Below are 22,775 nucleotides of genomic sequence, written 5' to 3'. Positions count from 1 at the left end.
GACGTACCTCGCTTGTACGAACAAAGCCGTTTGGATTTCACTGATCAGCCGATGAATGTTTATTTCCATCTACGAGGTGTGGCCGGCCTTACTGAGGATGATCGGTCCAGGTTCATGGGGGAGATGAACTGGCCTGAGAGCTTGGATCTCAATGACGTTCGGTATGAAGTGGTCGGAAGGGGTTACTGGGGGTTTCATCATTACTGGTGCAAGATTGTGAGATACGTAGACGGGGTCAGGGGGGTTTGGCATTTTGACGACCGCAAGGACGGCGGCCGCGCTCAGCTTCTGGGTCGAGATCTCGCCTTGATTTCGGGCCCTCAACCTTCAACCAGTTGGCTGATTTATTCACGCAAGCCTACCTCAAGCGAGCAGAAAGTGATTGACGTTGGCATAGCCAAGATTACCTCAAAGAATCCAGACGCCCCGGGTGATATGCCGTTTCTTTCGGGTGACATGGAGGACATCGACATCGAAGATATCAAGGAGGACTTGCCCGACTTCCCTGTGGGCAATGCGGTCTCCCCTTCGTTGCCAAGTGGGTTGGTCACGAGTCAGCGCTCAGTGACCAACGCCAAACTGGCTTTTACAGCACCAGGTAAGTGCGGTCAGAACGGTTCGGTGGTGAGTGTGTTTCAGAGCTGCATGCTGACGGCTAACCTTCCAACAGCTTCTCCCGCGGTTGATGAACTGGACGAAGATCAAGCTCCAGCCGGAGCAGCAGGGGCTGTGGTTCCTTTGGCCTCGCATCAATCTTCACAAAGGGATAAAGCCAAAGTCGCATTCAGCCATAGTGAAAAGGGTCAGTTCCTCTCCTCAATGATATTGTATGATTAAGAGCTCACCTCGTTCTGCTGCTCAGGTCCTTCGTCCTCAGCTCCACCTCGCGTCAGAAAGATTGATGACAACGAGGAGCATGGTGAACCACGTCCAGCCACACAACCTGAAAAAGCAACAATGCCCGAGGTGAAGGGTCCCTTGAGTGTCCGCCTGCGTGTGAACAAGCGCCCAAAGTCACAGTCTCCGTCCCCTCAGAAAGCTCCGAAGGCCAAAAAGGGTACCGCCAAGGGCAAGTCCAAGGCCAAGGTGAAGGAAGATAAGGCGGGATTACCAGTTGTCAAAGAGGAAGTTGTCGAGAAGAACGCCACGCCTCAGCCTAAAGGGAGAAAGAAGAAATGACTTGAAATAATGTAGCTTTATTATGTTTGTTCCTATACATGAAACTTGTATAATCAAATTGTGCTGATGATAATGATTGTGAAGGTAAGCACAGGAGTCGTCTGTTTTTTATGTCATGTCTCTCAAAGTCTTGTGTCTGGTGTTTGTTACTATACATGTTTTTTTTTGTCCCGATGATAATGATTATGAAGGTAGGCACAGGAGTCATCTTTTTTTTCTCTCTCTCAAAGTCTGTGTCTGGTTTTATGGGGGCCTTGATGTAATGCACATTGGCCGATTAAGTGGTGGACTTTGTGTTTATGCTCAGCATCAGCATATATGTGTCAGTGAAGTGTTTATGCATATATGAGTCAGTGAGGGAGTAGTGGTAGGAAACAACCCAGACCGCCGTAAGCACTACTAACACGAAAAGAAAATGCGAAAAAAAAAAATGGTCTAAGTCAAAATTAAGTTTGGATGATGTGTAAATTTGTATGTCCAGGGGTGGCTAATGAAGTTTTGCACTCCGGGGGTTTTGCCTCCTTAATGTGTGTAATGTCTTGGAGTGCAAAAATAGGGGTAAGGCGACTAAAGTTCAATTTTACACCCTAGTTTTTTTGCCCACTATGAGGTGTGTAAAATATCGCGTGTAAAATTAAACTTTGGGGTCGGTACTGTAGATTTTTACACTCCAGGTTTTGCACGTGACTAATTTACATACTACAATTTGGGCCCGAAGGAGTGTAAAATTGTATTTCACCACTGATTACATACACTTTTACACACAACCGGATTTACACTCAATAAGGAGTCAAAATCGTTGTGTGTAAAAATCTCCTAACCCAAAGAAAAGGATACAAAGTGTTTAGCGTCACCTAAGGCTAATAATTCTCTTATCTGCTGAAGCTTTCATATGTCATCATGATCCATAATCATTGATCGCGTTAGTTGGCTGATAATCTCCGCGGAGATTATATGGTGTTTTGTTTCTATCAGGATCACCGTAGCTGAGAAGATCAAGTAAAAGGTAATCTAGTTTGGATGGATGTAAGATGATAAATGGGAGTAAAATGAATAAGAGCAGGTCTGGGCCTGACAAAACTTTGACACTTTTATTTACAATTGGTACATAATCACAGTAAAGTTGAAGCTTACAGCTGAAGATTCGTATCATCAAAAATGTACTGAGAGATGTTTGTGAATCAGTAAGGCTCACTACCTGCATGCACTCTGCTAGTCTCAGAGGTACAGCCATCTTCCTACTGAGAGTCAAAGTGCTGTGCCTTTGCTTTTTAGCAGCTCTTCGACTTACAAAAAAGAAACTCCAATCTTGATGTAACTACTCCTTAGCTGTGTCCCTCACTTTTTGGCACTGTTAGAGAGAAGCAAGCAAGTTTTCTGAGCTTTGCCCATTTTTTGTGGTCCATTGCCATCCTTACTTTTCTAGATGACGGGTGGATGATATAACAAAACCCGGAATTCCTTACGATGGTGCTACCGAGGAGCTTAGCCGATGTCTGTCAAGTTCACAGGCAATTCTAAAGGAACAGCTCTGCGAAGATAGAAATCCGAGAAAAGCCGCACAAGTGTTAAGATGGTTAACTGCTATTATTATATGGTGTATCATGATGATTATGAGCATATCACTGTCAGTGATGTCCGTGACCTGCTTTTCTCACATACACATAATGTTGTTTGATTATTCTTATATCAAAAAGTATTGATTATCTTCATCGATTTTTCTCTACTTGTCTGTTTATCCGACGACTGATAAATCCCCCTCTCTCTTGAGCATCCCATTTGTGATTCCTCAGTATACGTCAGCTACATCATGAACATGTCACCGGCGCAATATTGAGCTTTACTCTGTGCATTGGCTTTCGAGAACTGACAAGTCAGTTCTAGAGTGTAAAAGGGAATCGCCTGGCACTTAGGAAAAGAACAATCGTGAACTTTGATTGCGTTATGTATGTGACAAACAAACAGAACTATAAATGATGCATGGAGAAAGAAGATAAACTTATATGAAAGTCATCGCACAGAAAATGTTTTCCGCGATAAAAAAGAAATAGAAACAGAAACATATGAAATGAAGATAATGATAAGTGATAATGATAGTTTCATTACAACGCTAGAAAGTTAGCCAGTCTAAGAGGGTTATTCGTTTTATAGATAGAGCTTGTTCAAATATAAAGTTGAAAAGTTAAAAAATGAGATAAATCTGGACAAGTATCGTATTTCTTACTGGCTTGATGATGTAACTCCAGGTGATACCTGTGTACTGTGAGCCAAGTCAGTTCCGGATTGCATTCGTGTGGGATCTGCTCCGACATTCTGTGTCTGCTGCCCAATATCTGCAGCTGTTGATGGGTTTTCTGAAGGTTGTTTGACGTGATATTTCCCTTTTGCAAAGTCCAACTTGTCCTTGAACGCCTTCCATTGACGAGAAATACGATTAAAGGATTTGGCCATACCAGGATGATTTGCCCTGTAGTTCTTCATTCTTAGTTGTCTGGCTTCTTTTGCCTTCAGTGAATTTTCAGCATTTGCTACTTTGACGGCATTCTTTGCTCTGATCTTGTTGGCGGCCTCAAGTAGTCCAGGTGTTTCTTCACCATTCTTGAAATTCTTGATGATATTGTCATATTGCTTACCACGTTTTCCAAAGAATTTGATGTACTTGTACCACCTAAATCTGCTTCCATGTTTGATATTGTAAGCCCTACCGATCTTGTCAGCCCACTGCATACGAAGAACTCGGTTTTTTGCAATGATGCCTTCTACGCGGTTAAGTTGTTGGAGTGCTTCGCCTCCGTTTCCGCTCATTTGTAAGATCAGAGCCTCTTTCTTTCCACGATCGATTTTGAGAGCGTTCAATGCCATTTTAATTTTTCGAGGTGCCATATATATCTTTTCTAACGTGGTTTGCAGACCTGGGTTCGATCGGACTATCTTGACGACCCCGAGAGTGATATATCCTCTGGACTTCTTGGCCGTGTCTTCAACAAGTCGGGCGGTCTCTGCCTCTAAATCATCGACTCTTGTGGAAATTTTTTGTGGGGTTTCGGGAAGTTCAGTTGTCTTTTTGACGACTGTATCGGGGAATTTTGGGGTGTCCCCCAAATCGGATTTTCGCAGTTCCTTGAGTTTGGAAGCGTCCGATATTGAGTCTACATTTTTGATATCGGCCACGTCGTCCAAAGCAGATGTTGACTTCACTGAACCAAGATTTTTTGTCAGTTTGGCCGTATCTACACCTCCGGCTGCTACATTATCGGCCCCCTTTGCCAAGTTTCCGCCTAATTGGCCAAGGTCGCCCACCGATGACAAGACCGATGGGATAGGACTATTGGTGACAAGGCAGGTGAATGATAAGAAGAGGAAAGCAAGGCTAAGTCGAGATGATAATGAGAGGTTTTTTCTGATTAGAGGTTGAATGTTAATCGTCATAGTCGGGAGATAAATGAAATCTACTGGCTTCTTGAGTGGATATGTTGATGGAAATAAGACGATGTGATATATACTGGTGTAGGTTTAACAGGTGATTTGAATCTACCGGAGTATGTCTAGGTACGCAAGGGATCTCTGAGAAGTGGATAATGATCTGACGAGGATGCTGGAACATTCAATAAATATGCATCAGATGTTGAAAAGAGAGGGTAAGCTCTGACGAATAATTGAAAGAACAGATGAATGCGCGAAGTACTGTCTGTTGGATTCGAAGCGAGGAAATTAGAAATTGTCTTTTTGTGCCTTTGAAAAATCGAGTCCATGTTGCACAGCTGCAGAGGTCGAGAGCAATTTCCTCGAAGGTGTGACATAGACCTTCGTCGGATCGAGTTTCAGATAATGATCCTTGGTAAAAACAAGTCTCTGCAATTACAAACTCTTCGCGGTTCATTCATCACGGTCTCAGCATAGCCCTTCAAGCAGTCAAACTCGGATCAAACATCACCCCGGACAATGTGATTGATACAACGGACAAGCCATGTTGAGAGTAATGCATTATTGGGGATTTCCGCATGGATATCACCCAACTAGCAACATTTTCTGCATCCAAAGATTCTAACCTATTTGATTGTATCATGGCTTTCGAACTTGCGCAAAAACTGTGCAAGATTTCTTGCACCAATCTTGCACACTCAGATACAAAATTGCTCATAACCTTCCTCCATAGGAGCCAAGAACCCATTTACATTACATTGACATTTTTGGCTATCTCAGGGGATTCAAAAGACACCAACCACCCAGACTAGCTATATGTCGCTTAAAAACACACACGGTAGCCCTCTGAAATATGATATATCAAGCTTTGGTAAGTTTTACTACTACTTGGCTTTGTAGGCACCAGGTACAGGCAGAGAAGATTACTAAAGACTTAAACCTCACCCAGGAGCTCACATCTCACCAACAGCGCGGCTTGAAACACCATATGGCTCAAAGGACATGCTCAATCATACTTACTCAGCAGTGTACTTACTCAGCATGCACAAAGTACACGCGGGAGTCTTATTTCAACTCAAGAAGACACGCTCATCACGAAGATAGCATTTGGTAAAACACACCATTGAGGCGATGAATGTTGATTTTCATGTATTAGCATGGATTCACTCAAAGGAGAGGGTCATGTGTCTTCATTCCAACATTGCTTCTCTCTGTATAAAACCAATACAAATTAAAAGTCCATGGGTGAAACAGTGATATCAAGATCAAATGATAGCTGGATCCTTCTTATGCAAATGCTAGATATGGGCATGCTCAATGAAGGAGTTACCCTCAATGAATGAGTTGTGCTCAATGGAGGAGTTGCGCCCAATTGATAAGTTGAGAAAGCTATGGCTGGAGGTCCTTACAATCTGTCTGAAATCATTAAGCCTATAACAAACAATTTTCTGAGGCTATAGAGCAATATAATTTAACTGGCATGGCTGATGTGATGTCACTCGAATTGGTTGGCTTGCTTGAAAAGTCTTGCAGGATCTGTGCTTCATCGGCTTCTCAATCAGGTTCCTTGATACAGATTCATCTAGTTGGCTCCGGCTCGTTAAATTCATTTGACCATAGTCGCTTCCGTAGTTGTCTAATAATGTAGGTGTGTGTGATAGGTGGCTAGAGTGTTGGTGAGGTGGTGATGAGCAGTGATCGTTGATTTGTCTTGGGTCAACTTACCTTAACTTGACGGTGTGTATGTGTATGTATGTGAATGTGGCGTGATGTAGTCTGAAATGAAATAAAGTGAAATGCATGACTACCACCTGTCCATAGCAGCTTCTCTAACTCCTGTGATGAAAGCCGTTATGCAGTACAGAGGTGCAAATGAGGTGAAATTGGAAAAGTTATAATTTGAATGCTCAACTTGTTTTTCTTTCTGTTTCCGGTTCCAAAAATATTTTTTCTCGTGCTGCTTTCTTCCCTTTGCCACGTACAATCACGTTTTGTCTTAGCTTGAGAAGGACCCAGGAATGCGCCTACAGAGGTATGTGATGTAAATTCCGACGTTCTGTTGGCGGGTTTTTAGGGCACTAAACGACACATTCACAGCACCTACAGCAGTGCAAAATGTGCGTGACATTAAAGGCTTTCGTTTAGGCTAGCTTTCAACCTCATAGCACCAATACTTCCTGAGATAATGGGATGTAACGGTCAAAAAGAGCCTTAAAATCGAACGTCGGAATCAGGCCTTGGAGGCACAAAAAAAAATTGCGCCAATCGATTTTACGCGAACTTGAGGGGAGTTGAGAGGCTGGGAGTAGGCTCATTTGATAGCCCTAGTCCATGCGCATCTTTTGAAGTGCTCTGGACCTTGAGACAAGGAGTGGTGTGTTGTGTAGAGCCCAAAAACTGAAAAACAGGTTTCATCAGATACCTCAACAGGCGCATTCCTGGGTCCTGCTTGAAATTGTGATCTGTGCCAATGAACGGGACCACCGGTTACGTGACTTAGCGGACCGAACATTTTGTCTTTTGGAATGAAAATGAACCATTGGAGTGAACTTGCAAAGACTTGAATCTTGATTGTTGAATCCAGAAATAAACCGTATTATCAAGCCTTATCAAGCTCACTGTTCAATTCAGAAGGTGGTCCATGAGAAACAGGCTTGCGTGAGCTCAATGCTCACGTCAGCATCGAGGGAATGTCAAGTTAGCGTGACCCTTGGTGAAGCTCAGTGAAATGCAAATCTTGATTTGTAACCTACATAATGTTCTTCGAGCGCCCGAACGGCTATCACAGCCCCCAACGACTGGTCACTGGCAGGCCAGTACATCCAATGTCTCCAAAATGTTTTCAGCAAAACTTCAATTTGTTTTCACCATAACATCCATCTGCTATCAACATGTTTTGGGTCAGTTACCAACAAAATATGTCATACCACCAAAATTGAGATGATGTCATACAGCATCATAAACCTGTACAAACCTGCTCCTGTATTTCCCCACCAAGAATATATAGTTTATTAACCTTTGTGACATAAATTGACTGAGTTATTGAGGTTTGAGAAAAAAATCACAGACAAAAAATACTATTTTTGTACTATACTTCAGAATTGATTCTGGAATATCTTCCAGCTTCATCAATATACATACACAAAAAAATTGATATCCCTTTTGAAAACATGTTTCTCCACATTTTTGTCCCCTAAAGCCTTCCTGTACGGTCAGTATTTCTATATGTAATTGTGGTGTGTACATGAGCAGTCAACAATTTGATGGATTCTTTGTTTCTAGGCAGAATATGGCAACGTTTATGGCAGAAATTTTTGTCAAATACCATCTACATGTATATCAATCAAATTCAGAATGATTTTGGCAATATGTTGCCTCAAAATTTTTATTGGGGCAAAGAACTTCAGAAAATCAAACTTGCAGACACATTCAGGAATTACATGTGGAAATACTGCCCATACAGGAAGGCTTTAGGGGACAAAAATGTGGAGAAACATGTTTTCAAAAGGAATATCAATTTTTTGGTGTATGTATATTGATGAAGCTGGAAGATATTCCAGAATCAATTCTTAGGTATAGTACAAAAATAGTATTTTTTGTCCGTGATTTTTTTTCAAACCTCAATAACTCAGTCAATTTATGTCACAAAGGTTAATAAACTATATATTCTTGGTGGGGAAATACAGGAGCAGGTTTGTACAGGTTTATGATGCTGTATGACATCATCACAATTTTGGTGGTCTCCCAACCACTTCTCAACAAATTCTCAATTGATGGATGTTATCCATTTGATATCCATTTCATAACTTGCTCATAACTTGCTCATAACTTGCTAGGGTCGGTGGGAGGCACTGGCCTGCCAGTGACTTGTGATTGGGGGCTGTGTATGTATATTGGTAGTGTTCCTAGCTCGCGACGGTACTCTGAATTCCACTCTTTGGAGAGGAGGGAGAGTGACAGGTACAGCGGAGGGAGTGTCACAGATGGGTAGAGGATGTCACCCATTTCCCATCTGAAATTTGGAAGACGAGGAGAGAAGAGAAAATTTTTCCTCCCTCTCCTGCCAAATTCCTCTTGCTGAACCCTATCTCTCTCGCAAGATTGCTCTCTGTGCTCATAGCTGAATTTCTAAAAAAACTTAACATAATAAAAATATTACAACCAAAGAAACCTCATTTATTCATCCTTTAACACTCGTGAATGTGGAGAAAGCTTAAACCAAAGAAACCGTTAAATTCATTTCAATCCGAGAAAATGTTAGAAGCAGCTAGACTTGAAGAAGAGAAGAAATTGGCACACACCTTAAAGTTGACAGAGCAAGCTGAAGAGAGAGAAAGGAGAGCCGGTTCCAGAGACCCAAAGGGGAACACGTCCTCAATTGGATTAACGACGTCAAAATCAACCAACACCTCGGGAGGAGATCAAACAGGCAAATTAACCCCTCCACAAGAACAGAAGAATATGGGAGAAGGAAGCCAAGAGGTGAATCAATTAGGTGGAGGAAATGACAACTCTAAGAAGAGTTTGGTGTTGGACCTAACCAATGGTGATGAAGACGGAAGCAGTGATTCAATATCTGAAGGAGGAGGAAAGAAAGGGGGGAAAGGGAAATCAGTGAAGAAGAGAAAGAGGTCAAAAGGAGTGAAAGAAGCGACTACAAGTGGTAATCTAGATGACTCACAAATGGATGATCATGCTATGATGAAGAACAGAGTCCTTTACGCTGGATTGTTCGAAGATGATCATAGTGAGTCATATTCCGTGATACACATAATCCTTTCAAAGCTTCTTTCTAGTAATTGGTTGAAGCTCTTAAAGATACATTAGGATGGTAGAAGCCCATCAGGGCTCCCTCCTTTAATTCTGTCCCCGCAAATGAAGAAGGGGAGGAAGCACTCATGAAGTCCTGAGGTCGTAGCCTTTAGAAGGCTCCCTGTTGAGAATAGCGGGTTGACAAGCAAGGGATGAATAAGTGAGTGACCTTCCTAAGCGTTGAGATGAACCATCCTGAATCAGTATCAAAATAAGGTACAACAGGACAGGTGGATGCTCCGCGTACCTAGGGTTGTAGCAGTGGATTCCTGATACACCTCCTCATTCACATACATCCGCTGAGAGCAATATGAGAAGCAAAGACATTTAACTAACGTCTTGCTTTGGTGAAATTTATGTTACAGTAGGGTCAGCTCACCTTTCAGGAAACCCGCCAATTCTAGAAACCCAAGCTGTGTTACCTCCTCCGGTATCAGGGGACACCTGTCAAGAGTCTAGACCGTTGACAACAGGTTCCAACAATAAGCGCCCGCTAGTGGATCGGATGGTCGAAGCCATCAATGGGGCAGACATGGACCTGATTCAAATTCTAAGGAAGGAGATGGTGAAAGAAGAGGAATTGCAGGCGTTAAAAAGAGAAGTAAAGAGGTTAGAAAAGGAGAAGGTGAAGGAAGGAGGAAAAAAGAGACAGAAGTTAAGGAAAGAGGGAAAGAAGGGAGGAAAGAGAGACAAACAGAAGAAGAAGTCAAAGAGTAAGAAAGGGAAAGAGGACAAATCCACCTTTAGCTCCGACGAAGACTCACCGTCTTCCAGCTCAGATTCCTCAACCTCATCTTCATTGTCAGGATCTAGCTCCACGAGCTCATCCTCATCCTCATCGGACTCCTCCGACTCCTCTGACTCCTCCGACTCATTGTCAGGCGCGGAAGATAATGGAGTACTGATTTTGAAAGCAAATGTTGAATTCGAACTGATGCCCCTGGCAGGAATGGACCTACCAGACCTCCCTGATCACTGGGACAAGTGTTACAAGAAACTTGAGAAATATGTTCCCTTGCCAGTATTCAAAAGATCATATATTGACACTTATCACTCGTCAGTGGATGATGGATTAAAGAAGAAAAGGAAAGGTTTCAACTTAGATACCTCAGAACGTGATTTGGAACGCCAAATGACATATGGCGAATTTATCCTGGCCTGTGACCTTGAAGTCCGATACGCCTCAGAATTGTACGGACACAAAGCCTACGCCTCCTACATTAAGAGACATAAAGAAGTGGTCAATCAATTGATGGTGCTTCACAGATGCTGGATGATTGGGTTAAGGTATCATTTAGCAATTCGAGCTCTTATCTTTTGTAAACGATCTCGGATAATGTACAAGAAGAAGAAGAATGGAAAAAGAGGGAAAAAGGTAGAGAAGGTAGTCTTACCTGAAGGAGTCCAAGAAGAGGCGGTTAGAAGAGCGCGTTGGGATGCGGAGATGGCAGGTGATCTAAAATTTGAGGAGAACCCATACGCCCCTGGCCAGAAGAAACATGGCTACGACTTCTTTACTGGCCAACCCATTGTCAGACAAACCCCAACGGCGAGTTCTTCGAGACAACAAGCGTTCTATCATCGAACCAATGAAGAGCTAGGGAATGAAGGAGGAGGAGATAAGCAATTCAAGAGGAAAAGAGGAGGGAATAGGGGTAGGGGTAATAAAGGTGGAAACTTCTATGGCCAGAAACCTTACTTTAATCAAAAACCCAATCATGGGAATCACTTCCAAGGTTATCAAGGAGGAAGCGGTTTTAACCCAAACTATCCACCCTACTCTTTTGCAACCCAGTATCATCAGAACAATACTCCTCAATACCCGCAAAACAATGCGTACGGTAATCAAGGGGGACATGACTGGGTAGCTCATGGACACCAGCATGCTAATAGACAAGCTGGAAACAGTAAGGGGAAAGGCAAAGCCCAAGAAAACAATGCTTGGTGAGCAACGCCCCCAAGTTTAAGAAGAGAATAGAGACTGACTTACTTGCTTTTACGTTGTAGTATTTAAAGCTCAACAAGCGCTTTACAACACCTAAGAAGGGATAATCTACTACGTGTAATATAGTAGAAGTTGCCTAAAGACTGCCTTCTTCAAAGAAACCAGCACAAGGGCACTTGCTGACCACTTTGTGATAACAGAGAAATAGATAAGGCACCAGAGAAAATAAAGCAATACTGTTGTGTAGTATTATTCCCAGTTTTAAGCGCAAAAAAAGTCACACACTATGTTATTACTAGCAATACTGTTGTAAGTATTATTCCCAATTTGACTTGTAGTCTTTAACACACGTAAATAAATTTCTCCTTGCTTTGAAGGGGCGGATTTAAGTGATCTTAGTACAAATATAGTAAATAAATGATGATTTATAACACTACAACAAAGATATAAGATGCAGAAAAGGGCGCTACAATCCTAAAATCATCGAGGAGTACTTATATCCACATGTAACAACTTTTACAACAGTCAACAGCCTCAAAAACCAATCAAATCCACCTAAATAACCCTAAAAACCATGTAATGACGCAATGTAATGATCTTGTTACTAATGTATGATGTAATTTTCACAGCCAAAAGTGATCAATGACGCAATAATATGATGTACAGCACTTCTTAAGATGAATACAGGTGATTTTTTCCTTGTAAACTAGCTGAAACCCAATTTTTGAGATTACAAATTTTTTCAGATGTGCTCCAATTTTTGATTACTAAAGTGCGTCTTGTAGCCCACGTGTTACTGATCATTTATGACACCTATATGACCTACTTCTGATGAGTGATGAGTAAGATATTGAGTTGTGAAGTTAAGGTTTTTGGTGTTACATGTTGACTTGTGACTGTAAATTCGAGATTCACACCAATTTCTTATTTGCCTTGTAACTTTTTACATACACCTCCATTACTAATGATTTAAAGATTTTACATTATGTAATCCACTCTTCTGCGTTGAATGAGCTATCTACCAACTTAATCTGACGTCGTTTGACATATGTAATTAGCTGAAAACCTACATTTTCTACAAAATTCACCCATTTTCTTCACTTTTCACAGCTGCTACTCTCTTTTTCTTGCTCATGTAATATGACATCATCTTCTATAACCTTAAAAATCCCGGAAAATCCTCTTGGCAACCTTAATTTCCACTACTACCACCATTACATATGTAAACTACACGCATAACCCTTGTTTACCAACTTCGAAAAAGTACCTTTCTGCTAATAACATCTGTTTTCCCTTATCAACCTTGAAGATTAAAATTGTTACTGTATAATAAACTGTTGTTCTTTCATATTCTAACCTTATAAAACCCATAACTTAATTATAAATAAGCTAAAAACCATTTTCCAACTTTTACACCTATATTTTCGAATTTTTCTTATCTTTTCTTTTTCTCTCTTTTTGTAATAACTTTGTGAGTAAACTATGTTGATCTTAAGAATAATTTTGAAATGAGATGACATAATATTAAGCTAATAAGTATACATAAGCCTCTAAGAGCTTCAATTGATCTGAAAACCTGAATTTCAAATTTCCTGTCACACTGAAGTTTTCTAATAACTTGGTAAAGTCACAGCCCCCAATCACAAGTCACTGGCAGGCCAGTGCCTCCCACCGACCCTAGCAAGTTATGAGCAAGTTATGAGAAAGTTATGAAATGGATACCAAATGGATAACATCCATTGATTGAGAATTTGTTGAGAAGTGGTTGGGAGACCACCAAAATTGAGATGATGTCATACAGCATCATAAACCTGTACAAACCTGCTCCTGTATTTCCCCACCAAGAATATATAGTTTATTAACCTTTGTGACATAAATTGACTGAGTTATTGAGGTTTGAAAAAAAAAACACGGACAAAAAATACTATTTTTGTACTATACCTAAGAATTGATTCTGGAATATCTTCCAGCTTCGTCAATATACATACACAAAAAAATTGATATCCCTTTTGAAAACATGTTTCTCCACATTTTTGTCCCCTCAAGCCTTCCTGTGTGGGCAGTATTTCTATATGTAATTGTGGTGTGTACACGAGCAGTGAACAATTTGATTGATTCTTTGTTTCTAGGCAGAATATGGCAAAGTTTATGGCAGAAGTTTTTGTCAAATACCATCTACATGTATATCAATCAAATTCAGAATGATTTTGGCAATATGTTGCCTCAAAATTTTTATTGGGGCAAAGAACTTCAGAAAATCAAACTTGCAGACACATTCAGGAATTACATGTAGAAATACTGCCCATACAGGAAGGCTTTAGGGGACAAAAATGTGGAGAAACATGTTTTCAAAAGGAATATCAATTTTTTTGTGTATGTATATTGACGAAGCTGGAAGATATTCCAGAATCAATTCTTAGGTACAGTACAAAAATAGTATTTTTTGTCCGTGATTTTTTTTTCAAACCTCAATAACTCAGTCAATTTATGTCACAAAGGTTAATAAACTATATATTCTTGGTGGGGAAATACAGGAGCAGGTTTGTACAGGTTTATGATGCTGTATGACATCATCTCAATTTTGGTGGTATGACATATTTTGCTGGTGACTGACCCAAAACATCTTGATAGCAGATGGATGTTATGCTGAAAACAAATTGAAGTTTTGTTGAAAACATTTTGGAGACATCGGATGTACTGGCCTGCCAGTGACCAGTAGTTGGGGGCTGTGAGTAAAGATGATTAATTTTCTTGCTTGATATCATAAATAGATCACCACAACGTGATGTAAACTCGGGGGACCTTCATCAATCCACAAATATCGTGGTCTAAATCACACACACTCGTGTGGCTCCCGTTATCTCCCTTGACTTCCTCTTAAATGCTACTCGTTTGTTTCTTGTTGTTGTTGTTTATTTGGTGCAAAGACGTCCTTTCTCTCATCCCAACTTTGTCTTGTGCGCGAATTACGTGTTGCAACCATGAAATTCTGGATAGTATCTGAAGAAATGAAAACCTTTCAATTTTTTCGCACGTAACAACAGGGCTCAGCCCACTCGGTCCGAGACAGTGGGTCCTGGAACGAGACACCTTGGTCTTGAGAGAACCTGACATCGCTGATGAGACATGGCCGGAGGAACGAGAATTCGCAGAGTCAACAATGAGAAATGAGTTGTTAAGTAACACACATGATGTTCAAGAAAATCGGGGAGAGCAAGATGAAGAAGAGTCAGTCACAAGCTCAGTCTTGTGTGCGTTGTCGTCAGAGTCAGTGAACAAGAAACTTTTACCGTTGAGAGAGAGGAAGCTGTTCAAAGACAGTTCAGTTAGTCAATGGCCAGCACCGGTGAGAAGCGAGATGGTGTTAGATAAATGGAAGGAGCTGATGGAGGAAGCTGGCTTAAATGAAGACATACCTTATATCCTAAATGGCTTCGTTGAAGGTTTCTGCTTAGGAATTCCACAGCACTACCTGGGGAAACAAAAGTGGTATACCCCGGACAACCACTCATTGGCGTCGGAAGTGAAGACCGAGATAGAGCGGACCATAGCAAACGAGGTGAGAGAAGGACGTATTGCTGGTCCCTACACTCATGAGCAGCTATATAAGGAGTTTGGTTTCTTCTGGTCGAATCCGATGGGAAGCGCCACAAACGGCGACGGTTCTATTCGACTTATAAATGACTTGGTAAATTCCTTCATGGACAAAATGAACTATGAAACTTCTTGGGACGACTTCAAGAGAGTCGCAAAATTCTTCAAGAACAACCCAGGAGAGTGGGAGTTGGCAATCTTCGATTGGGCCAAAGCCTACCGACAACTCCCGGTACACCACAGTCAGCGGAAGTTTCTGATCATAAAAGATTTTAGACAAAGATTATGGGTTGACCTAGCTGTGGGCTTTGGAGGTGTAGCGAGCTGTGGAGTATTCGGAGCCCCAGCAGAAACCTGGAAAAGCATCATGATTAGTAAACTTAGATTTCCAGTTATCTTCAGATGGGTTGATGACAACCTCATCCTACGACGTCCAAAGACGAGAACCTCATTAAAAGACGTGACTGACCTGAGTAACCAGATGGGGGTGCGAACTAACGAAAAGAAGAACCACAAATTTGCTGAAGAGCAAAAATTTCTCGGGTTCATCTGGAATGGAAAGAAGCATACTGTCAGACTCCCAAAACAGATATTAGATGAAAGAGCAGAAGAGGTCAAAGATTTGTTAGTGAGTGGGAAAAGGTGGAACTTCTCACAAGTAGAAAAATTTGTGGGCCGTCTATGCCACACGGTACACATAGTACCTCATATGGCGGCCTATCTAAACTCGTTATACAGATGGAAGAAATCTTGGCATAACCTTCAAGCGACACGCCTAACCCCTGAAGATGTAGTAGAAGATCTTAAAGAGTGGGACCTTTGCTTAACGCAGTTTGGAATGTCGAATTGTTCCAAACCCAACCCCAGAGGAGTTGGGATGGGTGGGAGATGCAGCATCTTCAATTGGGTGAGCAAAGGAGATTTGCAGTTGTGAAGAAGAAAAACCACTATAGTGAACTGACGTACATTTCCTTGATACGGTGTGGCAGGATCGGAGTCCTTGTGGACGGTTTTTGGGTGTGTTTCAAATTTGTTTCACAATGGGAGGAGAAAGGTAGGAAAGAGAGGAGGCGCCGGATAGCATGGGCCGAGATGGTGGCCATAAGACTAGGACTTCTGGTTCTGAAGAAAGTGACTCGCGTTGAAGGTCGTCGATTCTGGGTACATACTGACAACACGACAACTGAACATGCGATACGGAAAAGGAAATCAAAGGATCAGTATGTGAACGCCAAATGGAAAAGAATACAGCAACTGCTTACGGATTTAGGCTGTGACGTGAAACAGAAACAAGTCGCATCAAAAGATAATAAAGCCGACGCCCTATCAAGAGGGAAGCTGAGCAAAGACTTACACTGGTTCAAAGAAGTCCTGGTAGAGATCCCGCTAGACTTGCAACACCTACTCTTCCAAGTCACTCCGACTCTTTTGGAGGAGTCATCATGAAAGAGAAGACTTTGACCAAACCAGACATCAATTCAGAGACCAAGAAGAAGAAGAACGATTTCAGGAAACTTACTAAGCCTTATGGATCCTTTAAGAAAGACGCCTTTGGGGTCGACAAATCCGAAACAGGCGTAATCCAAAAACACTTCTTGAGGGGAGCGTGGATGGACGGAACGCTCAAACATTACAATTCGGGAGTTGTAAAACTTCTTCAATACGCAGAAGTGAACAATGTGGATAGAGTTCAGCTACTACCGATTGCACCAGAAGTCTTGTTAGGATTTGTGGTATGGGGCTCAAAGAAAGAAGAGGACTTAGCGGAAAACGACGAGTCGGTCAAATCTTCAACCTTACGCTCATACATCGCCGGAATTAAGGCCTGGCATAAATTCCACCGCAAACCTTACCCATCGGACAAAGACAACACAGTATCCTTATTGCTGAAGGCCTCAGAGACAGTTGAACACAAACTTCAAGAAGCGGAAAAATTGAGACCCCCAGTATTGGTTTCCGATTTGGCGATTCTTCTCGAACACATATGCCTAACGGATGAAAAAGATTTAGTGATCTTCGCGATAGCACTTGTGGCTTTTTGGGGGACCGCGAGATTGGGAGAATTAGTCTCGGATGACGAATTGAAACGCTTACCAATCTGGGGCGATGTCCTATGGGCGAATGATTATTCATATGCTAAGATCGCAATCCACGGAGCAAAGACAGCTCGACCAGGAGAGATACAGACCATCTTCTTAAAACGACAAAATTCACAACTCGATCCGGTACGCATTTTGAAACACCTGTACAATTTCAGACCAAGACGGGCAATAGATCCAGTGTTTGGGTCCGCCAGTGAGGTAGATGGCCGCATGATTGTTTTCAAGAAACGACTGGTGATCAGTAAGCTGAGGACTCTCTGGAATGCCTATCGCCCACCAAAGCACCAGTTGTTGTACAGACACTCCTTTAGAATAGGAGGGGCTTCTCTACGTTGGAACCTCGGAGTGTTGAGACAGGTGGTGAAGATAAATGGAAGGTGGGCATTGGATGCGTATAAAATTTATTTGAGAAAGTTCAATGATAAAGAGATGAAGGAGACGGTTGAGTGGTTGAAGGTGTTACGTTTGGAAGATTAGATGCAGAAGACGGGTCAGAGTACATGGCTGATACCTTAGTATGTTGCACGTGAATATGTAGTATACCTTCTACTTGGTAATGAATCAAATGTCTGGTTATGGTTTGAGGAAAAATTAAAGTTCCATCCAATTGACAAACTTTGAGGTAAAGTTTGGGGAGGTCCCTTTGTTCATACAACGGACAGTATCAGAGGTAGTAGAGTGAGAATTGTATACAGGTGACTCATGAACAGAGATCATCGCTACAGATGTAGATCTGAGGGGTTGAAGCGTAGTTCAGCCATTAAACCTTCCGATTCCTAGAAGCATACAGCCGTTCCAAGAAAGGTTGACAACTTTTCTTTGGAGAAAGTTGTCTCCGCAGCGGCTAAAACCAAAGACAAAACTTGATTACAGGTTTATTATTTCCTGTATTCTTCCAATTAGCGGAGAGACAAAATCAAGTGAGGGACAAAACCCGGGTTTTGCACATTGGCGAGATTTCCAAAAAAATCAATATTTGTTGGAACAGCTGTAAGTAGACAACACTCAGTAGGAGCTTGGGGGTTTTGACTTCTCAAGGCTCACGACTCCGGCCTTCGTGAGTCAGGGGGTTGAGAAGTCTACTTCTCAGGCCCGTTCTCGCCCTGTGACTGATAATCTTAGGATGGAGCGCAGTCCCCATCCTAGATTATTCAGGCCACGGGACTACCCCCACACCAAACTCAAGGCTGTTGATCTCAGGCAAGAGATGGCAACCTTGATGGTAGAACTCGCCTGTAAAGTGGAAATGTGACACCCACAGAAGGTAATGGGAAAACGAGTAATCCTACTAGGTTACTCGAGTCAGTTCCTACATTACCCAAACTTGCTCTCATTGAGATTTGAGTGGATAAGGCGACTACCAATTGATTTGGCCCTCATCTTCGCCAAGCGTTCCAAAACCATTTCAATCTTAAACTCATCAAAACAACATCGTCCTTCATCGTCCAAAATAACATTGTTCTTTTCACATTATCATCAATCAATGGTTTCTTTCAAGATTTTCGTCTTTGCTATTCTAGCAGGTGATTGTTCTTTGTGTTCTTTCCCCCTAAGGCTGTCGTCCATCTTCAATCTAACTGATGTCTCTGACATGTCATATAGCCTCGATCTCTGCTACGCTCTCGGCTGATGAATCGTAAGCAACACCGTCTTCATTTGTCTCGTGAAGTTTATTGCTAAGAAGAGGATGTGGGGGACTTGTATTTGCCATTTTCAGAGCCGCTGGCCATGTCCTTCAACGACGAAAGAAAGTTTTTCCACATTTCCCTGCAACCAGGTAAGTGAAGACTATCAGCATCACTGTGAAATTTTCACGAGGCTAACTTTTACGAAAACTTGTGCAAAAATTCGTTGACTAGTCGTTGCAAGAGATCGCGCAACAGAGAATGCTGAAAACCTAGGGTTTGAAATCGATACGACCCATGATATGTGTGTTTTGGACACGCCAGTAGTGGTCTGGGCAGGGAAATCCCTTGTCTCGCTCTCTTTGTTTCAGATATTCCATGGTTAAGACATCTAGAATCTTGTTTGTTGGTTGCTGGAGGAAATGTCAGACTCTGCATAATTAGTCGAGTTGTTTTGGCTGCTCTATCCCCATTTTATTTTCTTAACTGTCTTTATTCCTTTTTTATTTTGTTTTGTTTTCACATTGGCAAGCTTCTTTCATGGTTTTTTTGCAAAAAGGAATTCTTTGCTACGCTGGTCAAATCTGTTGGAAATATAGCTGTACTGCGGATTACATCACACTGAAGACCTCACTGCTCATCCTAAGCCTCGGGCACCTTGGCTCGAAAGAAGCCTACGCCTGACTCGGAGGTACTCTCGTTCTTACAAAGCTTGCCGAAAATTCCGCGCCAAACTGCTCGAGTTTTGCGGGAAAACTTGGACAAGATTTTTGAGAATGACAGTACTTGGGTAGGTGCTCATAGGTGCTCAAGCTCGTCGAATGGACCCTATCGGTGCACCTCTTGGTATTTAAATCCTTGAAGGATTTCCCAACAGGCAGAAGGACTGCGCTTGCCCTCCATACAGTGTGAAGAGACTGTTTTGGATAGATTAAAGCTTGATCCGGATACTCTACTCTATCCGGCTGTGATCAGATCGCTCATCATGACTTGAACATTCAGAGCAAGGAAAGATTGGCGAAAACCTCTCCTCGCAACGGCGCGGTTCGAGATGGTGGTCTGCGTTCCTCGGAGCTCAAAGGTTTCCCTGTCTGAGCTGCATAAAATAAATCTCTTTATCAGGTCTTGTTCATCCGCATTATTCGCAGCGTTCTTTCAAAAGCCTGCCTTTCTGACATACTTTCAATCCTTATTTACCGCGTGGTTTAAAGATCATATCTGGACACTCGTAGAGACGATCCTTCCATCAACATATCATTGTTTTCTTTTTTTCGCGTTTGACCATGCTGAGTCGATGGGCCCTACCAGTGGCTGTCTTGATTGTATCCATCTTGCAGGCAGAATTTATAATGGGAGTTCCTCAAGCTGGATCCCATTTTCACCATCAGCGACGGGGTCATCTATCATCGCGTTGGTTTCCCTTTAATTTTTCTTCGAATTGGTTCAATTGGAACCCTCGAAACCGAGCGCCGGCGACGCCCTTCAGCCAGATGCCAACAACATCCAACCCAACGATAACTCCCTCATCCTCACAGCCAGCACAAGATCAACTTCCCCCTTCCCCGTCACCTGTATCAGACAATCCTGTGCCTCCTACATCACCTGCATCAACTAACTCTGTCCCTCCCTCGTCACCTGCATCAACTAACTCCGTCCCTTCATCCTCGCCTGGATCAACTAACTCTGTCCCTCCACCGTCAACAGGTCCATCCACTCCATCCTCTGCACCTGGAACAAACACTACAAAGCCTTCAGCTAAGTGAGCCCTTGTTCATGAAATCAGCACGATCAATGTAGTCATTACAACTGAACTTGTATACTTATATTCTTCCAGCACAACTTCTCCTACCCAGGACACATCCAGCTCTGGAAGTGGCAAATGCTCACGTATAAGGATTAGGAAAGAATGGCGCAAAATGAGTCGACAGGAGCAGACAGACTATACCACTGCTGTGAAATGTCTCATTGTGAAGCCATCCAAGCTTATGCCGGGCGGAGCATATCGACGTTACGACGACTTTGAGAATGTTCATTCGAGAATGAGGAATAAAATCCACTGGATTGCGTCATTCCTGCCATGTGAGTTCTGAATCTGACTACAAAGGTACATTGATAGACGGGGCTGATCTTTGACTTTTTTATTATCGTCGAAATAGGGCACCGACATTTTATGTTTCTCTGGGAGCAAGCTCTCCAAACCGAGTGCGGCTACAAGGGAAACTTGCCCCGCTGGGATTGGACCCTAGATTCTGACGACATGACATTATCTCCAGTCTGGTCTGCTGACCCTCAGGTAATCCTCTTTACAGCCACGACTTGGCGCGATCTTTGAATAAAAATTATGTCTAACATACTTGTGTCTTAGACTGGGTTTGGTACTAACGGGAAAGATTTCACAAAGGATCCTTCCAAATTAGGTTAGCTGAAAGTTTCTTATTGCTCCTGACGCAAGAGATCCATTCTGATCAAGCGGTGCCAACTATCGTAAAAGGTGGTGGTGCGATCGAAGATGGAGCCTTTGCGAATCTTCAGCTGTACTATCCCGACGAGCACACCTTGGAGCGTAACTACAACCTTCCTCAGGAATTCGTACAGGAGTTGAGTGTTACTCTTGTTCGTGCGGTCCAAACATTCTAGTGATTGATTATTCCATTCACTCGCAGTGGTCGAACTTGGGGAAGTCAGTTTTTGTAAGTTTATATCTTGGTTCGAACTTCAGACAGTTGGAACACGTCTTGTTTGTAAGGAGTCTCACCCATTTTTCTACTCAGTGACGCTCCAGCGATGGCTCGTGTCCATGCTAAAACCGCATATCCCGACTTTGCTGTTGCTGTGGAGGTAAGATGTCGGCCTTGAAATGAGCAGTTAAAAACTATGCTAATCCAAAGCCCACGTTTTGTCCATTGATTAGGGATTCGATCCTGACAAAGGAGATACAAGTTTTGTCAGCGCCCATTCGATCATTCACGCCATAATCGGAGGAGTGAGTGGATCTTTTTTGACCTCATTTTAAAGTCAAATGGACCAACCTAAAGTTACTCACAAACATCTTCCGTGATGTCAGGACCTATCTCCTACCTCTTATGCTGCCAATGAAGTAAGTAAAGATTCACTGATGGAAATCTCACCATGTCAGCTGATGCCTGCTTTGCTCATCCTCATCAGCCGTAAGTTTTTTGAATAGGACTTAACTCAGGCTACCTTGAAATTTGCTTATGAAATACCGAAATGCCATCAGGTTGTTCTACCTTCATCACACCAATATTGACGTGAGTGCTTCCACAAGATCTTAAACAATATCATCTTCATCACCTGACCCTTTACTATGCATACTAGTGGCATTGGGCCACATGGATCAACGCCAACCGTCGCACCAGATTAACCGCTTACGGTGGAATTGTACGTAGGAGGATCCAAGTCATAAGGATCACATAGCTAATAAGCCCTTCTCTTAGACCAAGAGAGGAACTACTGTCAACAACGCTAAGTTGAGCGATCCCCTCACGTATCTCAACCTGGGCCCTAATCCCACTGTCCGAGACACAATGGACACCACTGCTTATCCTTACTGCTACGACTGTAAGATCCATTTGACCAAACTTGTATATGATCATGATAGCTTTACTGACACTTATTTTCTGAAGACGAGTGATTTTCGACAATACACGTAGCAACCTCTCGTGCGACAAGGTATTCTAATATGGTAACTAGCAGCCCGAGAGACACGAACGGTCGCCTTCGATCTACATGATTTATGTAATTCAATGTAAAGGACTATCTGTGCAACTCGGACATTTTTATTTTCTTTCCAATCCTCTTCTAACCCTTCATTCTTTAACTGCTGCTATTTGCTATCATGCGTTTATTTTCATCATCTCCGCTCTTATATTTTCATGATTTAATTCAGCAGATTTTCATCAGAATGAAACTTATCTTTTCTTCAGTTCCTTGAAAACTTTTGAAGAACCCCTTTTTCAATTTCTCCATGACTCTCCTTTGAGAAACTATTTGTCCCAAGAAGTTTCATTGACCATTCAACATACATGCTATCACTGATGAGGGGCACGGGGCAGGTGGACTGATCAACCAGGTCCA

At 42.3% G+C, this 22,775-nt stretch overlaps 4 protein-coding genes across 4 annotated transcripts; 3 read left to right on the top strand and 1 right to left on the bottom strand.

Moving 5' to 3' along the window:
• Positions 1–51: 51 nt before the first annotated feature.
• On the top strand, positions 52–1,179 carry MELLADRAFT_91530 (uncharacterized protein; the record flags this gene model as incomplete). The annotated part of the gene is made up of 4 exons (XM_007414467.1): positions 52–334; positions 398–598; positions 671–802; positions 863–1,179. 4 exons carry the CDS (start codon positions 52–54, stop codon positions 1,177–1,179), a joined length of 933 nt encoding a protein of 310 aa, XP_007414529.1.
• Positions 1,180–3,281: 2,102 nt separating this feature from the next.
• MELLADRAFT_91529 (uncharacterized protein) lies at positions 3,282–4,608 on the bottom strand (the record flags this gene model as incomplete). Its single annotated transcript, XM_007414404.1, has 2 exons — positions 3,282–3,336; positions 3,404–4,608. The coding sequence occupies 2 exons, from the start codon at positions 4,606–4,608 to the stop codon at positions 3,282–3,284; spliced, it is 1,260 nt and encodes a 419-aa protein (XP_007414466.1).
• A 4,455-nt stretch (positions 4,609–9,063) lies between these two features.
• On the top strand, positions 9,064–9,437 carry MELLADRAFT_110321 (uncharacterized protein; the record flags this gene model as incomplete). The annotated part of the gene is made up of 2 exons (XM_007414468.1): positions 9,064–9,349; positions 9,412–9,437. 2 exons carry the CDS (start codon positions 9,064–9,066, stop codon positions 9,435–9,437), a joined length of 312 nt encoding a protein of 103 aa, XP_007414530.1.
• Positions 9,438–19,794: 10,357 nt separating this feature from the next.
• Positions 19,795–22,719, top strand: MELLADRAFT_72825 (uncharacterized protein; the record flags this gene model as incomplete). The annotated part of the gene is made up of 14 exons (XM_007414469.1): positions 19,795–20,090; positions 20,385–20,439; positions 20,515–20,759; positions 20,837–20,973; positions 21,046–21,097; positions 21,172–21,277; positions 21,344–21,370; positions 21,452–21,518; positions 21,592–21,663; positions 21,745–21,779; positions 21,919–21,949; positions 22,017–22,079; positions 22,136–22,259; positions 22,325–22,719. The coding sequence occupies 14 exons, from the start codon at positions 19,964–19,966 to the stop codon at positions 22,330–22,332; spliced, it is 1,149 nt and encodes a 382-aa protein (XP_007414531.1).
• Between the last annotated feature and the right edge of the window lie 56 nt (positions 22,720–22,775).

Source organism: Melampsora larici-populina (assembly GCF_000204055.1).
Source record: "Melampsora larici-populina 98AG31 unplaced genomic scaffold MELLAscaffold_43, whole genome shotgun sequence".
In the NCBI taxonomy this organism is placed as follows: Eukaryota; Fungi; Basidiomycota; class Pucciniomycetes; order Pucciniales; family Melampsoraceae; genus Melampsora; species Melampsora laricis-populina.
This window is presented reverse-complemented; position numbering and strand designations above follow the sequence as displayed.